The 20,415-nt window shown below is 39.9% G+C and overlaps 2 protein-coding genes across 3 annotated transcripts; both read right to left on the reverse strand.

Moving 5' to 3' along the window:
* Positions 1-4,414: 4,414 nt before the first annotated feature.
* LOC116326481 (interferon-induced GTP-binding protein Mx-like) lies at positions 4,415-10,272 on the reverse strand. Its single transcript, XM_039612234.1, has 12 exons — positions 9,969-10,272; positions 8,948-9,085; positions 8,694-8,848; positions 8,256-8,394; positions 6,844-7,042; positions 6,673-6,751; positions 6,458-6,580; positions 6,229-6,370; positions 5,904-6,062; positions 5,727-5,803; positions 5,440-5,643; positions 4,415-5,051 (listed from the first exon to the last, which is right to left on the reverse strand). The coding sequence occupies exons 1-12, from the start codon at positions 10,153-10,155 to the stop codon at positions 4,806-4,808; spliced, it is 1,848 nt and encodes a 615-aa protein (XP_039468168.1). The 5' UTR covers positions 10,156-10,272; the 3' UTR covers positions 4,415-4,805.
* A 6,855-nt stretch (positions 10,273-17,127) lies between these two features.
* Positions 17,128-19,580, reverse strand: LOC116326480 (zinc finger protein 239-like). 2 transcript variants are annotated; one of them, XM_031747801.2, is made up of 3 exons: positions 19,348-19,580; positions 18,934-19,266; positions 17,128-18,514 (listed from the first exon to the last, which is right to left on the reverse strand). In XM_031747801.2, exons 1-3 carry the CDS (start codon positions 19,529-19,531, stop codon positions 17,670-17,672), a joined length of 1,362 nt encoding a protein of 453 aa, XP_031603661.1. In that variant the 5' UTR covers positions 19,532-19,580; the 3' UTR covers positions 17,128-17,669. The 2 variants fall into 2 exon arrangements, with proteins under 2 accessions (XP_031603661.1, XP_039468172.1); XM_039612238.1 differs by having other exon boundaries at positions 18,934-19,269.
* Between the last annotated feature and the right edge of the window lie 835 nt (positions 19,581-20,415).

A 20,415-nucleotide genomic window follows, 5' to 3' on the forward strand; every position in this document is an offset into this window, starting at 1 on the left:
GTTTTGTTTCACTTTCTGTACCTCGTGGTGTCTGTTTCATTCAGTTTCATACAGGAAACAGCAACAGATGGAATGTCCCTTATTAAGCTGTCACACTTTTTCCTTTAGTTCCCGGGCTTACACAAAGTTAGTGCACTAACAATTTCAGAGGCTCAAAAGTACCAGGACACCCTGATATGATTTTAAATGAAATCATCGTTTTTAAAACTTTGATGAAAATCCTTGGCAGTCAGTGACTGACTGAGGTCCAAATGCTCTGCGGGACGTTTGGGCTTGTGTGTGTGTGTCTCTGCCTTCAGTTTTGTTTTTGGTAACTGAAGAGCGTGCTCCGTTGGCCTCAGATCATGTGATTGGTTTGAACATTTAAGAATATCCCATTTCTTTGCCTTGGGATATTTTGGGTTGTTTTTGCATTACACTTTGGGTCCTTATGGAGTTACACTGTTAAATGCTTTCCAATCAACTGGCATCAGCCAAATCTCTGAATTTCAGCAGAGATTATAGTACTGAGATGCACACATTTTTTTTCCAGTGATATTGGCTTAATGGTAGTTTTGAGCCAGAGTTTTGTTGAGCAACTGATGTCTTTTACAGCCTGTTTTAATTAAGAGGAGACATCTATGTTTTCTTTTCTTTTCTATGATGTTTTCATTAGGCTACTTTAATCTCTTTCCCCCCAGATTTCATTGTTTTGTCAAGTTTTGCACAACTATGTGTCAGGCTTTTTTGTTATATGGTAATATCTCCATCGTATGCACCTCACTGACGACCATCCTTTCTGTATCGCAGCCATGGCTCACTATCATAAGTTAAGAGAGGTGCTGTCAGACATGGAGATTAAAGGCACCATTCACCAGTAAGTATGCCTCACCACTGGTAATGGCAGGAGCTACTGCCGCCTGTACTGTGGATTCCATCTCCTGCATTGGTGAGTGTGATGACCAGCAGCAGTCCGCTGCGGACCCAGGCATAGATAGCATTCAGCAAACCCCTCCTATGATGGGTGCTTCTGACCTTGGTGGGTTGGTTGGTGATGGGGCCTCCCCAGACTCCCTTGCTGCTTTCCTGTCCCACAGTTTTCGTTCTCTTCAACCTGAAAAAGTGGACATGGATCAGGGACTTACCACACGTTTTGGTAGAATCATTAAACCAGTTTGTCACTTGATTGAATTGATGGCTCAACCTGAAACACTTCTTGGGCTTGAACCTGTTCGAGCAGCGGTTACTGATGTGTGAATTTGTTTATTACTGTATGTTGCCAATTGGTATTGTTTTTGGAAAAGGAAAATCACGTCACAGAGTTGTTTGCACCTTTGTGAGGTCTGATTGCTTTATGGTGACGCCCATAGATATTATGGTCTGTTTTGTGTGGTGTAAACTGCACCTCATTTTGTCTATAGTGTGTCCTGGGATCTTTCTAGACGCTGAGCAGGTCTCAGATCACTTATAATCTTTGGAGGTAGTTACGTTGCTGATCTAATTCATTGTACATGTGATGTGAATTTGTTTGACATCACATGTGTTATTTGTTATTGTGGGTGTATTTATACATATATTTTTTGTATTTTTTTTGTGTGTGTTAGTGATGGCCCGCTTGAAGCTGACGCTCCTGAGCGTGTGTCGAAAAAAAAACAGCACACTGGTTCAGAAGCACTGTGTCGAGGCTTGCTTCGTTTGGCAAAAGTCACGTGACCAGTGACGTCCGAAGCTTCATTACGCACGTAACTGCTTCGGTATCTGATTCTAATGGAACGAAGTGAATCATTTGCGGGATTTGTGGAGTGTCTTGATGGTGACAGATAGCGAACCACTGATCATTCTACTGAGAGATTTGGTTCTGTTGTGTGGGAGTATTTTGAGTTGATTCTGGTCAATCGGGTGGGTTTTCCAGCTTTGTGTTCTGGCTGTTTGCTTTTGTTTTGTGCGTCTTTATTTTATCTGAAAACGGGAAAAACTTAAAATGTAAAAAATCTGCTTTTCATAATATAAATATCATTAAATAACTTCCATTTGACTCGTAACATTTAATGTTATAAAAAGATATATTTTATTTAAAAAAATAATCTTAAAATGTTAGTCTACAAAATGTGCAGCAATTTAATTTATTTATTCTCTTTAGCTGATATAGTTTGTGGAGCCATAACTGCATCTCTTCCAGTTTTTCTGCACTCTAGCCTCTTCTGTGCCATGTGAAGGGATTTTCCTTAAGGCAGGAGAAATTATCTCCACGAAAAGGAACAGATTCGGCCATCGCACAGTGTAACTAATTTTCTTCTTAAATAAAAATGAAAAAGGGTTTCCTTAAATGCATCATGTTTTTAATTTGCAAGTTCATAAGCATTTTCCCTTTCCATTTCACAATCAATTCTACCCCCAGGTCAAAAATATGTACAGGAAAATTTCCCTAATATAATATTATTTATAAATATACCTGTCTAGAGATTAAATGCATAAGTACATGGAGGCAGGACTTCACAGCAGAAGCATACTGCATAATGTGCATTATTATATGTATGTTATATGTAACGTGGTATTTTTCAATTATTGTATTTACCAACATCAAGAAGTCACAAGCAAAGAAAGACCAAACCATGGTGCATGTTCACACAAGGAAAGTTTACTGGTCAAAATTATTTATTAAACAAATAAACTACATTTTTTAACACCAAAAAATACACGTTCAAAGCAACACAACAGCAGCCCAATATGAGACAGAGTTCCACTCTGTAGAGTGGGCTATCATTATGAAGCAGTTGGTTTTATTTTGTGGATTCAAGCTGCTCTTCATATTTTTGGCAACCAGATGTCACCAGAGAGGACTGTGTTGAAAAGCTTCGAGTAATGAACCGTTTTTCAATACAAGCTTCAGTGCTTCAGAAAGCTTCATTTGGCCATCACTAGTGTGTGTGCTCTTCAGGATTTGTCATAGCTGTGTGAAGGCAGGCAGGAATAGGTGGACCCAAGAGCAGGACTCGCAGAGGCACAGGTGAACTCAAAACCCTCGACTTTATTGTGGGATTACCAACAGAACAAAGAACTAACTAAACTGGCAGGCAACGAGAACACACAGGGATGTATGAGGGTACGACGCGACAGAGAGCACAGGAAAACACAGGGCTTATATACACAGGGGAGTAATCAGGGAATGAGCAACAGGAGGGAGACACAGCTGGGAGAAATTAGGCTAACGAGATAGGGGGAGCGAAGCAAGATATACTGACATAAGACACAACCTTTCAAAATAAAACAGGAAACAATTCACAAAGATGTAGACAAAGAAACAGACGTTACACGGGCAGAACTAAACCTAAACCAGAATGAGCCGGAACATACTAAATAATCATCATCATCATCAAATACAAAATAAAAACCAAAACGTGAGAACTGAAAATACTGGGTCAAACTGACCCAGAACTGTGACAGGATTTTATGTAATTCTTGGGGGGTGAATGTAACCAGGTCATAAATGACATATTGTTATAATTGCACAAAATGTGTTCAAAACCCCAAGCTGTCCCTGGTATACCTGACTTTTAGGACCTCTAAGCCTGTAGTTATGTTGATTATAAGTTAGAGCCCCTCCTCATCCCTTTCTTCTTCTTTGGTTCAACCCTATAAATTTGAGGTACCCCTTTGGCCTCTCCCCTTTTTTACAATTCCCGCGTGCAAGAGGAGCTGGAGCTGACAAGTTATTTACTTGGAGGTCTTTCTTTTTACCTTTCATTGTCAGACACAATGCAGGAACACACCGGTTTCATATACTCTTCCTGTTATTCTGGTACATCTTGGTGTTTTTGGTTAATGTCACAGCTGTCTGATTTTATGAGGCTATACTGGATAAAAGAGGCTGGTGTGGTGTAGTGACTTACTTTAACTTGCCAGTTTTATTTGACTTTTATTTGACTTTACAACATTTACGGAGAGAAATTTTCAATAAATAGTGTTATAAACGCAGCAGCTTATGTAGTTTAAATACTAACCTTTATGGGCTATTGTAAAAGCGTGAGGGATCACTATGTATTCAAATGTGAAATTCGCGTTTGTAAAATAGTTTAAAGTGTGGTCAGAGTCCTCAAAAGTTGCGCATAAATCACTGCACACAAGCGTTTGTAATACATTTCAGCTACGTTTCATTATGCAAGTGTTCAACCAGCCATAAAGGGAATGGGTCAAGGTTAGAGGGAAATCAGATGTCAAGAGGGAATGTACACTCTATCTTGAAAGATGAGGGCTAATTCAAACTTTTTTTAGCTCATGTTTATTGATTCTTGGAACATGACCACATTATTGAAGTTTACAGAGTTCCTTTGACTGCATGGCCTGTTTTTTGTCCAGAAGCAATGTGACATCTGTATGTACACAGCTGTGGTTCAGTGCAGTTATGTGAAGCCTCAGCAAAAACGAATACTGTCAGAAACGCCAGTTTTATTGTTTCACTGCATTTTATTAATTTATGTATTTAATACAACTGAAAATGAATAGGAAACCTATAACAGATGATAAAACACATGAACACACAGAGTACATAATAATGCAAAAATATTCTTGTCCAAAACAGAGATTCTGATTTAGTTGAGTAGAAATCTGAAAACTCTGGATGTGTGTTGTTTTTCTCTTTTTCTTCTTCTAGCACTTAAGACTTCCTGGTGCAACTGTATCTGTTTTTTATGATACCTGTATAGAAATATTCCTATTTCTTCAGTGTTTCTTATAAATGATTATAGGTGCAAAACCCAGCCCTTTCAATTCTAGTAACACGTGGAAAGACTGCAGTGAGGTCCAACCTCATGCTTTGTGCTGCCAGGTTAGGAATCTGGTTGAAAGTTTTGAAAGTCAGACAGCAGAATGTGAGCTCTTGTGAGACGCTCAAGGCGCATCTTAAGATCTTCTCTTTTATTTTTTGTGCCACCGTCCTCTTGAAGCAGGTACTCTTTTCTCTCCTTGTCCGTAAATGTGTCCAGCATCTTACTCTGCAGCTCGCTGGCAAACTCCTGCAGCATCTGATAGCGGATCAACAGGGGGATCTGGTCAGCAAGACGCTGCCCAGCAATCTGAGAGCAAAGAAGACAAAAATAAGATGTACTAAAGAGCTCACTGGTTTAGGACTGAATTTGAGACATTTTCTAGTGTGATTATTAAAAAAATTCCTCACGGTTTTATTGCAAATTACATGTAATTATCAAAAAATATTTCAGATCACTCTAGACATATTTAATCACACCATAAAATAATAGATCTTATTTTATGGATCTAAAAGTGTGATTAAATATAAAAGATGTAAGTTTTAGGTATAATTTTTTTCTCAAAGAGTTTTCAGTGTTTGCTTTTCTTAATATGTTAAAAAAAACTAAAGTTAACTATTTTGATGGGATACATGTGGATCCAATGAATCACATGCTTTAAACAAAAGCAGTAAAAAAGCAATTGAGTGATATTTACATTGAAATATACTTCAAAATGTCTCATCATCTCCTTTGAGGTCATCCCACCAAAGTACAGTTGGCCTTTTTTGGCAATTTCATTTCGTATCTCCGTGATGTATTTGCTGTCCTGAGTGTAAACAACCATCTCCATCTTAAACTGCATCCCCAGAATGTACTTTGCTTCCTCTTCCCTTTCATTCCTGATGGTTTCAATGTTCATCTAAGTCACACAAAAAATGTCAATAAATATTCATTAGCGTTTAATAATATGTGCACAGCAATACATTATAAAGAAAACGAGACCTTCGCTGTATTGATGAGGTTCGGAAAGCCCACAAAGCTGTTTTGTGCCAATTCAAACAGCTCTTTCCTCACAACCTCTAAAAGCAATAAAATGATAACAAGTTAGTCAAAAAATGTACCAAATGAAAGATTACCTGCAAAGTAAGATTCAAGTATTATGAGAAAAAAAAAACATGCCTGACACTTCCTTGAGTTTCTGGATAGCAGGCTCCTCCAGCTGTTTGATCTGCTTCTGGATTATGGACTCAAAAGTACTGTAGCTCACAAACAATGGCAGTTCTCTTCCACGGTACATGCGTTCAAACTCAGACTCTTCTCTCAGAATATGCTCTTTGACTGCAGTGCAATGAAAGTTAACCTTTTAACATGTGACGATGTAAAATGTGTTTTAATGGCAGTAATTTTTTTTTACTTTAAATGTTAGAGTTACTTTATGTAGTAGCTTGTAAGCAACAGAGGGAATCTAAAAACCTGATTAATGAAAAGTTGTTAATTGACTTACATGATGATCCAGAGTCTTTTATGATTTTCTCCCATGCTTCAAACTCATTTCTGAGTGTGAAAAAGATGCTGGAGTTGTATCCACATTTTAATTCTTCACCTTTGGTGAGTCTGATAGCATCCTGTGTGAATGCTGACACAAGCTAAGATAGAACAGGTTCAATTAAAAGAACAGGACATGTGTTTTCCAGAAGCTCGTATTCATTTTGCTTACACTTTTGTTTACTCACATCACTGAGAAACTTTTGTCTCTTAGTTGCATCAGATGGGGGTCCTGTTCTTAATTTGTTCAGGTTTGCCCGAGTCTGTTCCAGTTTCTTCTGTGTCTGCTCATCAAGCCGTGGCAGAGATTTCTACAAATCACATGGACAAATCACATCAAAGCTGGAGTGGGTTAAAGCTCTCCCCAGTGACCTACAAAGGTAAAACAGTAATAAGTACTCACCTGAATATGATGGACCAGTTCAAGAGTGAGTTTTTCTGCCAGTTTAGGAACAGTGGCCTGACCCTCATCAAAGAGAGTCCTACAGCACAAACAAAAGGTTAGAGTATAAGCAACACAGCCTAACACACCACAAACGTGTGCTTGCATAATTGCCAAAAAGAGCAAACTTACTGGAAATGGGCGTGCTCTTTGAAGAAGGCTTCCTCATTTTTTAGTGCTTCAGAAAGTGACACCTTCTCTGTGATCTCCTTCTGACCCCTGCATTTGACCACCATGTAGCCCTTCTTCAGTGGGATGACTTCATTATGGACAATTTTAACCACGTTCTCTTCTGTGCCTTTGTCCACCAGGTCAGGTTTAGTCAAGACACCTGACAGAGAGAGATAGTGTTGGATTTCCCGCCTTATGGGAAGACGGATAATTTGTAGTGATCACTGCAAAGCTCCAGTCAGAGCTTGGTGCCAGTCATCAAATGTTGCTCACATTGTTTGCTCAGCAGGAAAGGGATCTTTAACATGATCACAGATGTTTGCAGAAGAAATCCACTGGATGTCAGAAATGTACAGCCATTTTGGATACATGTAAATGCAGCTTTTTGCATTACAGGACATATACCTGGTAAGGTTTTGTTTCTTTCATTTCACTCTCAGTTAATACATGACCTTTAAATTCTTTAATATAGCTGTCATTCCATTCATTTAGGCTTTTATCTTTAATAGTTTTTAGATGTTCGTGTTCAATCATTGCCTCAGATATCAATGTGCAGAAAGGATTTCTACTTGTTCAAGTCCAATGAATGGTTTGAAATGATAAAAAGGTTAGAAATGACAGAGGTAAAAATCAAAAAGGTAAGGTTACCCAAAACTGAAAAAAGTACATTTCAGAATTATACAAAAAGGCCTTTTTCAGGGTTAACAATTTAAAGCTGTTCTGCAGCAATGGAAGTTGATCAAGCCTTGAAAGCTGGTGCTGCTAATTCCTGCAGGTGTTCCAATTTTTCTGGGTTACTTACAACCCCCTCTGTCTGCATAAAAGCAATGCTGGAACACAATGTGGTACCTTACCCTCGTGAGCATCATTTGAACAGTATTGTACTGAAGAAAGTACTGTATTGCTACAACAATGGTGAGAAAAAGGCAATCAATAATGGAAGAGAGACAGACCATCATTACACTTAAAAATGTAAGTCTTTCCTACAGAGAAATTGCAAGGAAAGCCAGGGTGTCAGTGACTACAGTTTCCTTCAGCATCAAAAGGCACTCTGAAACTAGGGAAAGTACTGAGTCAGATTTGTAGGCTCGGTTTTTATACCTGCTGTTTCTTTTCTGCCCAAATTTTCTACTGACTTACCAACAGGGCTTTGCCATGACCACTACAACTTGTACTAAAGCGATTTGGGTGATTGCCTGTGTGGAAGAGCAATCTGTGGCCCATCTCCAACTTCCAGGCTGATGTGTTGCGTTTGTGGTTCACTGCATCCACATGATGTTAATCATTTGGGATCCTGTTTTATGAGGTGGAGACTACTGGCAACAGAATCCACAGTAAAGAAACTAAATGACCTAAGAGAGACACTTGCTTACCCAAAGTCCTCTCTCCATCAGGATCCACCAGCTTAGCCATATTCAAAGCCTCTGTAGTTGCAATGTCCACGTTGCACGGAACAACCACCAGGTTGATAGTTTCTTGTTTACTGATGACAGTCTGGATCATAGTTTTAATCTGAAAGTATCCATTCATAATAAAATAAAGATCATGTCATAAATTGCATAAATGCAGTTATGAACAATACAACCAACTAACTGATGTAAGCAGGAATGTCCAGATGAAATAGCAAACTCATAACAATAAACACATATAATACCAAAAATCAGCAGTCACACTGGTGTGTCAGTGTTGTCTCTTTTTAACACTATTAGTAACATGCCAATGCCTATCAAACTCTGGATTTGTGTTTCATTGGATGAAATTTCTACCAAAGAAATGGCCTTAAAAATGTGAGGGAGACTAAGGTATCATACCTTATCACCAATGTCTGCTGATTGCCCATCTACAGCCACCCTGGCAATGCCAGGCAGGTCAATGAGAGTAAGGTCTGGAACATCCGGGGAGGCAATCTCCAGACTGATGAGCTCACTGCTGATCCCCACCTCATTCCCGACCAATTTAAGTTGAGCTAAAGAGAGAATATGATGTCACGTATGCCTAAGCAACAGATTTAACGTGCCTACTTTGTACTTCCATGTTTTACTTGGTAAGAATTATGTAGACTCACCTTCTCGAATCATTTTCTCCACAAGTGCAGGCTCTTTTATCTTTTCTTCAAAGCCGCGGTAGCTTATCTTTCCATACCACGCCTCTCCTTCCTTTTTTTTCATCATCTTCAGTTCCAGTGGACATCTTGTCACAATACCTGTGTTTTAAAACAGTGAGTGTCAGACAGCATAATTTCTCTGACTGTTGCTCACTTTTTTTTGGACAAATTAATGAACGATTTCAGATTTTAACTGAACTGTAAGAGATTGTAACAAGGCTTTTTTTTTCTAGTTGGAGTCTAATGCTATGTTTGAGTAACTCTGCTTTGACACACATTTTGATTCTCACAAGATCAGGGGAGAATCCATCTTGCTCAGTTTTTTTCTGTGCTCTCCAGTTCCTCCCCTCCTTTGACTTGTTCGAAACTTTGTTTTATAGGAAATAGGAAATGGGCACCAAACCCAGACCAACCACCCTCCCTTAAAACTGAATGCATGCGCGTGGGCGCAGACACACACACACACACACAAAGAAAAAGACCCCCAAAAAATCCATTAATTGAAAGAAGAAATAGAATTGGCTCCAACCCAGGATGTGACAGTCTGTCATTTATTCCTCTGTGTGCCTCATTTTATAACGCAGACATGATGGATCTTTTGATCCAGTGTTTGTTGTTATGGATCACCAGCAACACTTCAGCTCAAAATTTGTTAAATTTGTCATTTTAGTTTAAAATTCCCATTGAGTACATTCAAAAAAATGTAAAAAATAAAACAAAGTCATGGAATGCTCAAGTCAAAGGTCAAACCGTTTTCTACTTATTTTCCTGAAATAAAATGAGTAAGCTGTCATTAAATTAATAAATCATTAAATATAGATTTTAAGGAACAGGCTAGTCGCCAAAGAATGTGTTTTGCTGCCTCATATGTGCCCTGCACCATCCCCACCTCTCTGCCAGTCTTGATACAGTTCCGTTATATGCTTCACTTTGACACTTCTAATGAACGGAAAGTTTCTGAGCTGGAAATAAGACAACTCACCGCTGCCTCTCGGCAGTGCCACCCCGGACAGCGCCTCCAACACAGAGCTCTTCCCCGAGCTTTGGTCTCCAATCACGGCGATAGCAGGCAGCGCCAGGTCCTTCTCTACACCGAGAGAGCGGAGAGAGTCAATGAGGTCGATGAGGGGACGGACTTGCTCATCATACTGCTGGTTCAGAGTGCTCATGGTGGTCTCAGCTTGTCTTACGACAGAAATAACAATTAAAAATGGACAAAGTGATAACGTGTTCCGCGAAAAGCAGACTGTGGATTGGAACAGAAAGGAATAGATTTGATTTGTTTCACTTTCTGCACCTCGTGGTGTCTGTTTCATTCAAAAATACAGGAAGCAGCAACAGATGGAATGTCCCTTATTAAGCTGTCACACTTCTTCCTTTAATTCCAGGGATTTCACAAAGTTAGTGCATTAACAGTTTAGAAATGACAGCCATTTTCATGCACTGTCCCCCAATTTCAGAGGCTCAAAAGTACCTGGACACCCTGATATGATTTTAAATGAAATCATTGTTTTTAAAACTTTGATGAAAATCCTTGGCAGTCAGTGACTGACTGAGGTCCAAATGCTCTGCTGGACTTTTGGGCTTGCGTGTGTCTCTGCCTTCAGTTTTGTTTTTGGTAACTGAAGAGCGTGCTCCGTTGGCCTCAGATCATGTGATTGGTTTGAACATTTAAGAATATCCCATTTCTTTGCCTTGGGATATTTTGGGTTGTTTTTGCATTACACTTTGGGTCCTTATGGAGTTACACTGTTTAAATGCAGTCCAATCAACCGACATCAGCCAAATCTCTGAGCTTGAGCAGAGATTATAGTACTCTCTGCACATTTCTGAATTCATCCTGCTGCTCCTATCAGCAGTCACATCATCTGAGGGGAACCAGTGACCTGATTCCACTGCAGGCAGTCCTATGGTATAACATTGCTTGCATCGTGTTTGACAGATAATGTGGAATATGCTTTAGCAGAGGTGTGGACTCGAGTCACATGACTTGGACTCGAGTCAGACTCGAGTCATTAATTTTATGACTTTAGACTTGACTTGAAAAAAGGTTGTAAGACTTGTGACTTGACTTGGACTTTTACACCAGTGACTTGGGACTTGAATTGGACTTGAACCTGTTTACTTGAAAAGACTTGATATTTTACCCAAATCTAAAATTTAACATACATATTATATAAAAAGTGCGGACCATTAATTCACTTTATTCATTCATTCATTCATTCTTACCACACTCCGTATGTATGTGAGCGTGGGCTGTAGCACAGCCAATCAAATTAACCAGATTTGAAAAAAACAAGAACAAAAACGCTCGAGCCAAAAATGCTTCCAAGAGTAATTTCTTTCGGGTACATAAACTACGAAGTAGTCAACAAAAAACGAAATGCAATATGCAAAACATGCAAGAAGAGAATCACAGACGGAGATGGAACAACTTCCAACTTTGTCCGACATTTGAAGTTGCATAAAGAACAGTAGGTGGTGCTTTTTTTTTTTTTTTTTTTTTTTTGCTGCTACGATGAGACAGCTGACTTAGCTAACTTCATCTTATTAGCAAATGTTCTTCGGCTACGTTGATGATACTGTTTGGCTTTAACGGGTATGATATGTTTGTCATGCTATTTTAAATCCGGTCCTGCAAGCGCATCCAAGAATAACATGCAACTTGTTAGCTCAGAATTGTCGGTGAATGGTGAGCAGGGTCCGTTTCAGAAAGTGGGTTCTGTAGCTGTACTCAGTCTCTCTCCGTCTCCTCCCATCATTAACCCCGTAGATTTAACCCAGTTTAGACTGACAAATATTTATTTTACCATCACATCACAATTCAAAATCACTGTGTTTAATTTGCAATTAGTGTATGGTCGTGTTTACCTTTTGCATGTCTGAGCCAGGGAAATTTTTTTTTTTGGTTAGAAAATCTGGCCCACCTTAGTGTGTAATTGAGTAGTCCTGCTATACATGGCCTTTTTCTTCTGTCATTTATGTCAATACATCAAATAAAATACTTAGCTGTTGTTTATTTGCAAAGGTTATTCTCAACAGGGATGCTAGACAAAAACGGCGTTTTCTACAGACAGCCTAGCATACGCTCTCCACTTGCGAGTGAAAAGAAAAGAAAAACACCCCTTCCCTATTGGTGTTAGAGTTTACCATGTCAGCCAATCAAAAAATGATAAGGCAACATGTGACATTTGGTTGTTTAGGAGAAGGGGAAGTTTTAGGAGTGACACCCGCGACGGAAAGCGGGCGAGCGAAAGAAAGAGAGAGAGAGTTTTCATATGTGAGACATTAGTGACGTTTAGCGTGTTTGGAGGCTATAGTTAGTTTGTTGTGTAGTTATTGTTTTGTATTGTGTGTCGGTTAGACTGCTGAATTTCATATTTGATCTAAAAAAGCTGTCAAAGGCAGATTCCAGTGTAAACGCTGTCTCCACATAGAAAACTGGACTGTTGCACTTCCAGTTGTCAGACCTGCAGGGTTTAGGCCTGTGGTGTTCTCCTCTGTCTTATACTGAACACAAACTACATTTTTGGACTGGCACAAATAATTTGTGTGCCTTCTTATTTGATGCAGCACACCTGATTGTTCTGTAAATAGATTTAAATGGTTATATAAAAACGCCTGAGGCCTTGGCTGCATTTTTAGGTAAATAGTACCATATAACTTTGTTGTTTGCAAAACTTGTGCATAATTTTTAGAAATGTACAATTTCTATTTGCATTTCAAGTTATGAAAATGATTCTTTAAACATGTAAAAAATATAACTTTTTCTACTCGGATTCTGAATTTTTGTCTGAATTTAGATCAATTGTGCTAATATAGTATACCAAAATGAAAAAAATAACTCAAATTTCAGATATTTGAGGTTGTGCTGTAAATAATGATACCAAACAAGGCAAGAAAAACATATTTTAAAAGTGAAATATAGAAGTAAAATCAAAAGTAGTCAAGAACGGCCAATTATACCCGGGACCCCAGAGGGTTAAAAAAAAAGACTTGAAAGGACTTGAAATTCAAAGTTTCGGACTTGGGACTTGACTTGAAAGTTGTCTGTCTTGACTTGCGACTTGACTCTGACTTGCTTGACTTTACTTGAGACTTGACTTGTGACTTGAGGATAAAGACTTGGGACTTACTTGAGACTTGCAAAACAATGACTTGGTCCCACCTCTGTGCTTTAGATTCTGAGCTGTTTGTATCCTTCTCTATACTTGAAATTTGCACTGTACACTTTCTGCTGTGGCACAACAAATTTCCCACGTGTGGGACTAATAAAGGTTAATCTAATCTAATCTTAAGCGTTAGTAGTTCGTCTTGTAATCGGAAGGTTGCCGGTTCGAACCCCGGCTCCGACAGTCTCGGTCGTTGTGTCCTTGGGCAAGACACTTCACCTGTTGCGTACTGGTGGTGGTCGTGGGCCCGGTGGCGCCAGTGTCTGGCAGCCTCGCCTCTGTCAGTGTGCCCCAGGGCAGCTGTGGCTACAATGTAGCTTGCCATCACCAGTGTGTGAATGTGTGTTAATGGGTGGATGACTGAATGTTGTGTAAAGCGCTTTGGGGTCCATAGGGACTAAGTAAGGTGCTATACAAATACAGGCCATTTAATCTAATCTATTATTCCCGTTATTCTGGTACATTTTGGTGTTTTTGGTTAATGTCACAGCGGTCTGATTTTATGATGCTATACTGGATAAAAGACGCTGTTGCGCTGTAGAGAGTTGCTCGTACTCATGCTGCCCTGACATCATACCAGCGTATTTTGCGGATGGCATAGGCACCAATCGGTTTTCTATCGCCCATTTGCTGGGAGTAAGGGCGCCCTCCGTTTGCGAGGTGCGCCTGCTGCTTGCAGCACAGGGAGGAGAGGGCGGGGCGGCGGGGGATTCTCTGGCTGGCTGGAGCGGCATCTAATAACCAGCTCGCAAAATAAAACAGAATAAAAACAAACCAACAAACATGAAAACACCAGACATTATAATACAGACTTATAATTTGCAGTTTTTTCGAAATTCTATATGCGAAAAGTGAGCGCGAGAGCCCTCGGTGCGCCTGCTTGCTGCTCAAGTCAAAGTAAACTTTACCGTCATCTCCGATACATACAGTACAGTTCACTAGCAGGGACCAAATCCTTGGTAACGATGGGCGATGAGGAAGTGTGAAATAGTCCTGCGGTTTGGGGAAGGCCTTGAAGGGGACTGGCGACGGCTCTCGGGCCGGGCAGATCCCCATGTACTAACGAGAAATGAATGGAGGAAAGGAAGAGAGGAGAGGAGAGGAGAAAAGAGAGAAAAAATGGGGGGGGGCATGAAAATGAGAACAGCAGGTATTGGAGAAGGGTTTTTTTTATAGGCTGAGGCCGGAGGGGGCGTGAAAGAGGAGTGGTCCCGCTCCTGAAATTCAGACGATATAGACGAGACCAGTTATAGCAGTGCAAGAAAACAAACAATAAATATAAGAAGAGTAAGAAAATAAATATAGACTTTAGGACTAGGGGTAAAGGGATCAATAACAATTTAAAATTTATAATTTACAGTTTGATGAGTTACAGTCTCACACAACCTGTCGACAGGGCAGGGGGGCCGGCTGCTTCCAAATACAGCACATTTCATGTTGTAAATCCAAAGCCATTATGTATTCGTGATTTGAATCCTGGTTTGTGTGAAATCCCAGAAATAAGCCCTAGACAAAGCGGATCTGTGAACTATTAGGTTATGTTGTGGTGGTCCTCGGGTTGGGGGATTTGTGTTCATACTGGAGTGCGAAATTAAAACCAATGGAAGATGGACAAGAAAAGTTCAAAGCCATCAGGTGCTCAGTTTAGAAAAAAGAGAAAAGAAGAGGAGGAGAAACGAGCAAAAGATACAGGTAAGCAGATGTGTCATTGGATAATGGCAGGTCATCCTGAAACAACCAGAATCAGAATACTTTATTAATCCCCAAGGAAATTATGTGGGTTACAGTTGCTCCAAGATGAAATTGTAAAAATAGTAACAGTAACAGACTAAACTCCAAACAATACAATACGTTACAGATTTTACACATTTAAGAAATAGCACTAATATATACACATCACTCAATTATAAATATCAAGGATTATCAGAGGTGATTATAAATAAATATCAAGAAAATTGACAAGAATATTACAGAGTAGAAAAGAGTGTGCGTAAAAAGAGTATAGCTATTGTCTGTGAAGGTTCTCAGTCATCCAGGTCATCGTAGTTAAAGGAGTTTGCAAAGAAAAGCGTCTGGACTTCTTTAAGTTGCTTGAAGACGTTTCACCTCTCATCCGAGAAGCTTCTTCAGTTCTAAGGTCAAATGGCCGAGAGTCCCAGATTTAAACCCAGTGGGAGTATCACACCTTGGCTCATGTGATTAGAGGATCACCAGGGGGTCCTTTGTCCCTCTTTGGGGATACTCCCACTGGGTTTAAATCTGGGACTCGGCCATTTGACCTTAGAACTGAAGAAGCTTCTCGGATGAGAGGTGAAACGTCTTCAAGCAACTTAAAGAAGTCCAGACGCTTTTCTTAGTATAGCTATTGCAGTGTTTACAGTGTATTAGATGGACGAGTTGTACAGGGAGATGGCCACAGGCCACAGATTTCCTGTGTTGTTCAGTGGTGCTTTTTGTAATCTCAGTCTCTCACTGAACGTGTTCCTGTGGCTAGCCAGTATGTCATGGAGTGGGTGGGAGGTATTATCCATGATTGTCCTTATCTTGGACAACATCTGCCTCTCAGACACCACCCTAACCACCCTCCAGAGGGAGTGTTCGCCCAGGGCACCAAACAGGCTAGGACCGCCCCTGATCGTACGGGGATTCAAGTTTGAAATTCGCGTTTGTAAAATAGTTTAAAGTGTGGTCAGAGTCCTCAAAAAGTTGCGCATAAATCAATATACACAAGCGTTTGTAACACATGTCAGCTAAATTTCACTCTGAGCTACAACGGAAAAAAGGCGAAACGTCTTTATCAAAGGCGCAGTTAAATGCTGCGACAATATTTTACAGTACTGTTATGAAGGAAGGACGGCTCAGGGTTTAAGTAATCAGCATCATGGCCTCATCCGATTAGAATGAGAATAAGCAGTCCTCTAATCATTCACAGGGTTCTCCTTTTATTCTCAAATCAATAAAGCAAAGAAGGAAAGACACGCATGGACTGCCAATGCTCTGCTGCCGCCCCGTGTGGGAGTGAAGAAGGAGTGAGCCAAAAGTGAATGCAGTCCTTATATAACGTGTGACAGGTGAGTGCAATTAAGGACAAGCACCACACCCAATCAAAGGTGAGAGAACTAAACAAGGTGGATCTGGTGAAGTGAGTGGGTGTGCTGGGATGTGCTAAAAGGTGGGTCTTTACAACAAGTACAGCAACTTTATTGTATATATTCATTTTTTATTCGTTCATTTATTTATTTTTTCTGCATGAAGATGATCTTTTCTTTAAATATTTTAAAAAAGTGATCGACTAACGCAGTTCATTTTAACGAAAGAAATAATCAGACTTAATTAACGTGATGAGTTTTCGTTACGATTTTCACTTATTGATACTTCTTGTTTATAAAGTGATGAATTAATGATTAAAAATACATTACATATTACAATAATACAATATTTTCTTTTTAAAAACCCGTTTGAATCGAAACTGTGAAACTAAATGAGAAATAATATTTTTTACGGGAAACTTATTCTGAATAAAAAAGGCTGACGTGTTTATCACTCCACTTTGCTTGGGTGACACTGGGCAGGGAGCCTGACCATGCGTCACACATTTGACGAGTTGGGAGTGAGAACGTGTTGCACTGGGAGTCAAGGTGATGAGGATGACCTGGTGAGCGGCAGGTATAAAAGCAGAAGCCAACAATCGAATGTGGTTTTCACGTGTGAGTGCTACCAGGAGCTTTTTCTACAAATGCTCTCAAAACTCTACATCTTACGAACGACTTCCAAAGTTTTAAAATCTTGAAGAAGTGTGTTGCAACAGGCACACATGGTATCAGGACAGCGGCCTTCGAGGACTGGAGTTCGAGACCCCTGTTGTCATGTAATGCTTATTTTTTCATTTAAAAAACAGACACAATGAAAATATTCAAAAAACGACAATTTATTTACTTTGGAGACACAAAAATTGTCTAGTAGAAAATGTTTGTCAGCTGAATGAATTCATTTTTTATTGTCTTGTCCTTTAATGTACATGCTAGTTTTGTTTTGACAACTACCTATTAAAACTGAGACATTGTGTTCATCTCCTTTAACTTTACAGTTTGCGTTACAGCAGCTTTCTTTATTAAATTTGTCTTCACTAAAGAATTTCTGGTTTGCATTTGCACTGATACTCAGAGACATCTGCTCACATGAGCTCTTTCAGTTTGTGGCATATAGAGATTGTTATATGACTCACATCTAATGTTACAATGATAATGATAAGACACAGTTTAATAATATTGTTAGTCTCTAATGAAATGAAGATATATGGTTCTAGGCTCGCCAAGAACCTGGTTTTACACAGAGAAATAACGTGTTGTTAGGAGAGGGATTTGTATTGGTGAAAGTGAAAGTCACTGATGATGAGACCTGTGGACTGCAAATGGAATGATTTTACCCTAGCATGCTTCCTTGAGTCCTACACATCAGTTGCAATTAAAATAAAGGGTTTTAGACATGTCACTTCTGTCTCCTGTGAACAGTCACAGTGGGTGAGTGTAATCGGTTCTGTCCTCTTCATGGATCTTCAGATGTGTGTTTAATTGGCTCTTCCTTTGAAAGGTTTTCCCACAAAACAAACACGAATGAGGCCTCTCCCCTGTGTGCGTCACCCTGTGAGTCTCCATGTCACCTTTACGATTGAATCGCCTGCCGCACTCTGTGCACTGGTACGGTCGCTCTCCTGTGTGGATTCTCATGTGTAAGGTCAGGGCTCCACTCTGCCTGAAGTTCACGCCGCATTCCTTACAGCGGTAAGGCTTCTCTCCTGTGTGGATCCTCACGTGATCCTTCAAATGACTCGACTCTTTAAAACGCTTAGCACAAATGGGGCATGTGTGCCTTCTTTCCCTTATGAAATGAGTTCCATCTTCTTCCATTCCTATACCGTCTCCGTCGTTGGTGTTCAACTCAGGGATTCGCCTTTTCTGTTGTCTTGTACCTGATGGTTTGAGCAGCTTAATCCCCACACTCTCTATGTTTTCAGTATGCTCACTCTGACCAACAAGCTGCTCTGGCTCTACAGAGTGGACAGACTGAGACTCTCTAGACAGTGTACAGCCTTCAACATCTGTCCTGTTTTCTGCTGTAGTAAATGTATTGTTGCTCAGACTGCATTTGGGGCTCGGGGTTAGAGAAGGAGCCTCATCATAATCATCTACTGGCTGATGATGTAGTGTACAGTCACAGTCCACCTCTTCCTGAGGTCTAGATGATGTAAACGCCTGCACTTTGATGATCTGAGATGTATGACGGTTGTAACAGTGCTGATACTGGCTCTGGTCTTGTTGAGTCCCATGATTCTTAGAATAAGTGATCTCCAGTGGATCTAAAAAAATATTATATTATTATTATTAAATATTATATTAAAATATTCATAATAAATTGCTATCATTTTTAATTATTTATATCTAATTAGTACCACTGTTATCAGTATATTTGAACATGAGAGAAGTTTATGACCTTGGGCTGCGTTTGACATTTCCTTTCACCTTTCTGTTTAACATTGAAACACAACATGAATGTAAAGGAAATCTGTCGTTTACTGCAGTGATACACTTTGGATTTGATCACTCAGACAGGTATTAGCTCATGAATGTAAACAAACCTTCTCATTATAGGAAGCATCTCCAGCTCGTGCAATGAAAAACACACTATTTTTCTCATTCCAGCACTCAGACTGATATAAGAACAAAATAACTGATGCCAGCTTTTGCTGGATGTGCTTTTACTCAGTCTTCTCCTCACCTTCTGGGTTAAGTTGTTGAACTTCTGACTCCGCATTTATTCTGCAGGTAGATGTTAAACACTCATCTCCATGTGGCTCAGCTTTGATAGCTGCTGCCTGCTCAACAGTTAATACAGTGTATAGGTGCGAGGGTGGATCCTCGTGATCTCCTTTTGTCACAACCTCAGGTGACACTGTGGCATCCCTCTGCTGCCTACAGGATGCTCCTTGCTGAGCATCCCTTTGGTCATGCTCCTCTTTAATGTGCAGGATGCTCTGGGGCTTTGGGTGCACATGTGGGGTACAGCCCTCAGGAGAAGCTTCTTCATCACTGCAGGGACTCAAAAGATGATCTGCTGAATGGTACGAGAAAAGTCTGGAGGTGAAACAGCTGTAGCCTTTAACATTAAGTAATGAGTATTTCATTTACACACCTGATCTGTGTAGCCTGACTTCAGGCCAGGAGAGCAGTGATCGCAGCTGATTTATCTCCTGCTTGGATCGGCTGATCTCTCCCTGGTAGTCTATTAAGGTTTTCTCCACAGCCCCGAAAATCTCCACCGCCGCCGCGGTGAGCCGCTCGGTAATGAGCGCGTTTAGGTGATGCAGTGTGCCCATGTCTGGTCTGATCCGGTGGAGGTTTCACTGATCAGCTCCAGACATTGGCTTCCTCGTTGGTGTCAGCGACAAGCGTTAAGCTGTTGGGATGTCTCCCTCTGCTGGTCACACGCGATGTTTTCTGCACCACATGCTCGCGGTGGAAAAGCAAGTCACAACTGACTTGTAGCCATGTTAGAGCAGATAACTGCAAAAGCCCAGTTTTTCACATATAATTAAAATTATTTAGTGCGAAGAAAAAGCAAAGTAAAGTGTGTTTTTAGATGACACGGACAATATTAGATACACAAATTAGAAAACAAATGCTGCAAATCTTGAATTAGGAGTATAACTTATGAAGAAAAGCAAGAGTTCAAACAAACTACTGTGGTTTTAATTTTCATTTTAATGTATTCCTGGTCTTAGTGGAAACTCCTGCGTCATTTGGAGGGTGACCTTTTAGAGAGAGAGAGACCTTTAAAAATGCACAGGCTTACATTTCAAAATACTGTACTACATAATACTCATTTTATTATTGATGCGCAAATTCCTGAGACATAGACTATGATGTTATAATTCTGTATTCATTTGGTTTTTAAGATTTGGACCTTAGGCCACTGAGTGCTACAAAGGAAAACACACTAAATCATGAGGACACATTACTGTTATTGCTATTACTGTACATACAACTATTTAAATACACTTTTTTTTTTTAAAGTAAACGTTATGAAGACACCAAAACATTCAGAAATCATTTTCTAGGAATTTCAGAGTGGTATGATGAAATCCATGTATGTGTTTATTGCACTTTGCTTTATTTTCTACAGTGTAGTTCAGAAAGTGAACAAGGTACAGTAAAAGAATAACTGTTCTAGTTAAACTCCAAAACCTACACGCAGCGACAC

The sequence above is a fragment of the Oreochromis aureus genome, linkage group 5 (genome assembly GCF_013358895.1).
Source record: "Oreochromis aureus strain Israel breed Guangdong linkage group 5, ZZ_aureus, whole genome shotgun sequence".
Taxonomy (NCBI): Eukaryota; Metazoa; Chordata; class Actinopteri; order Cichliformes; family Cichlidae; genus Oreochromis; species Oreochromis aureus.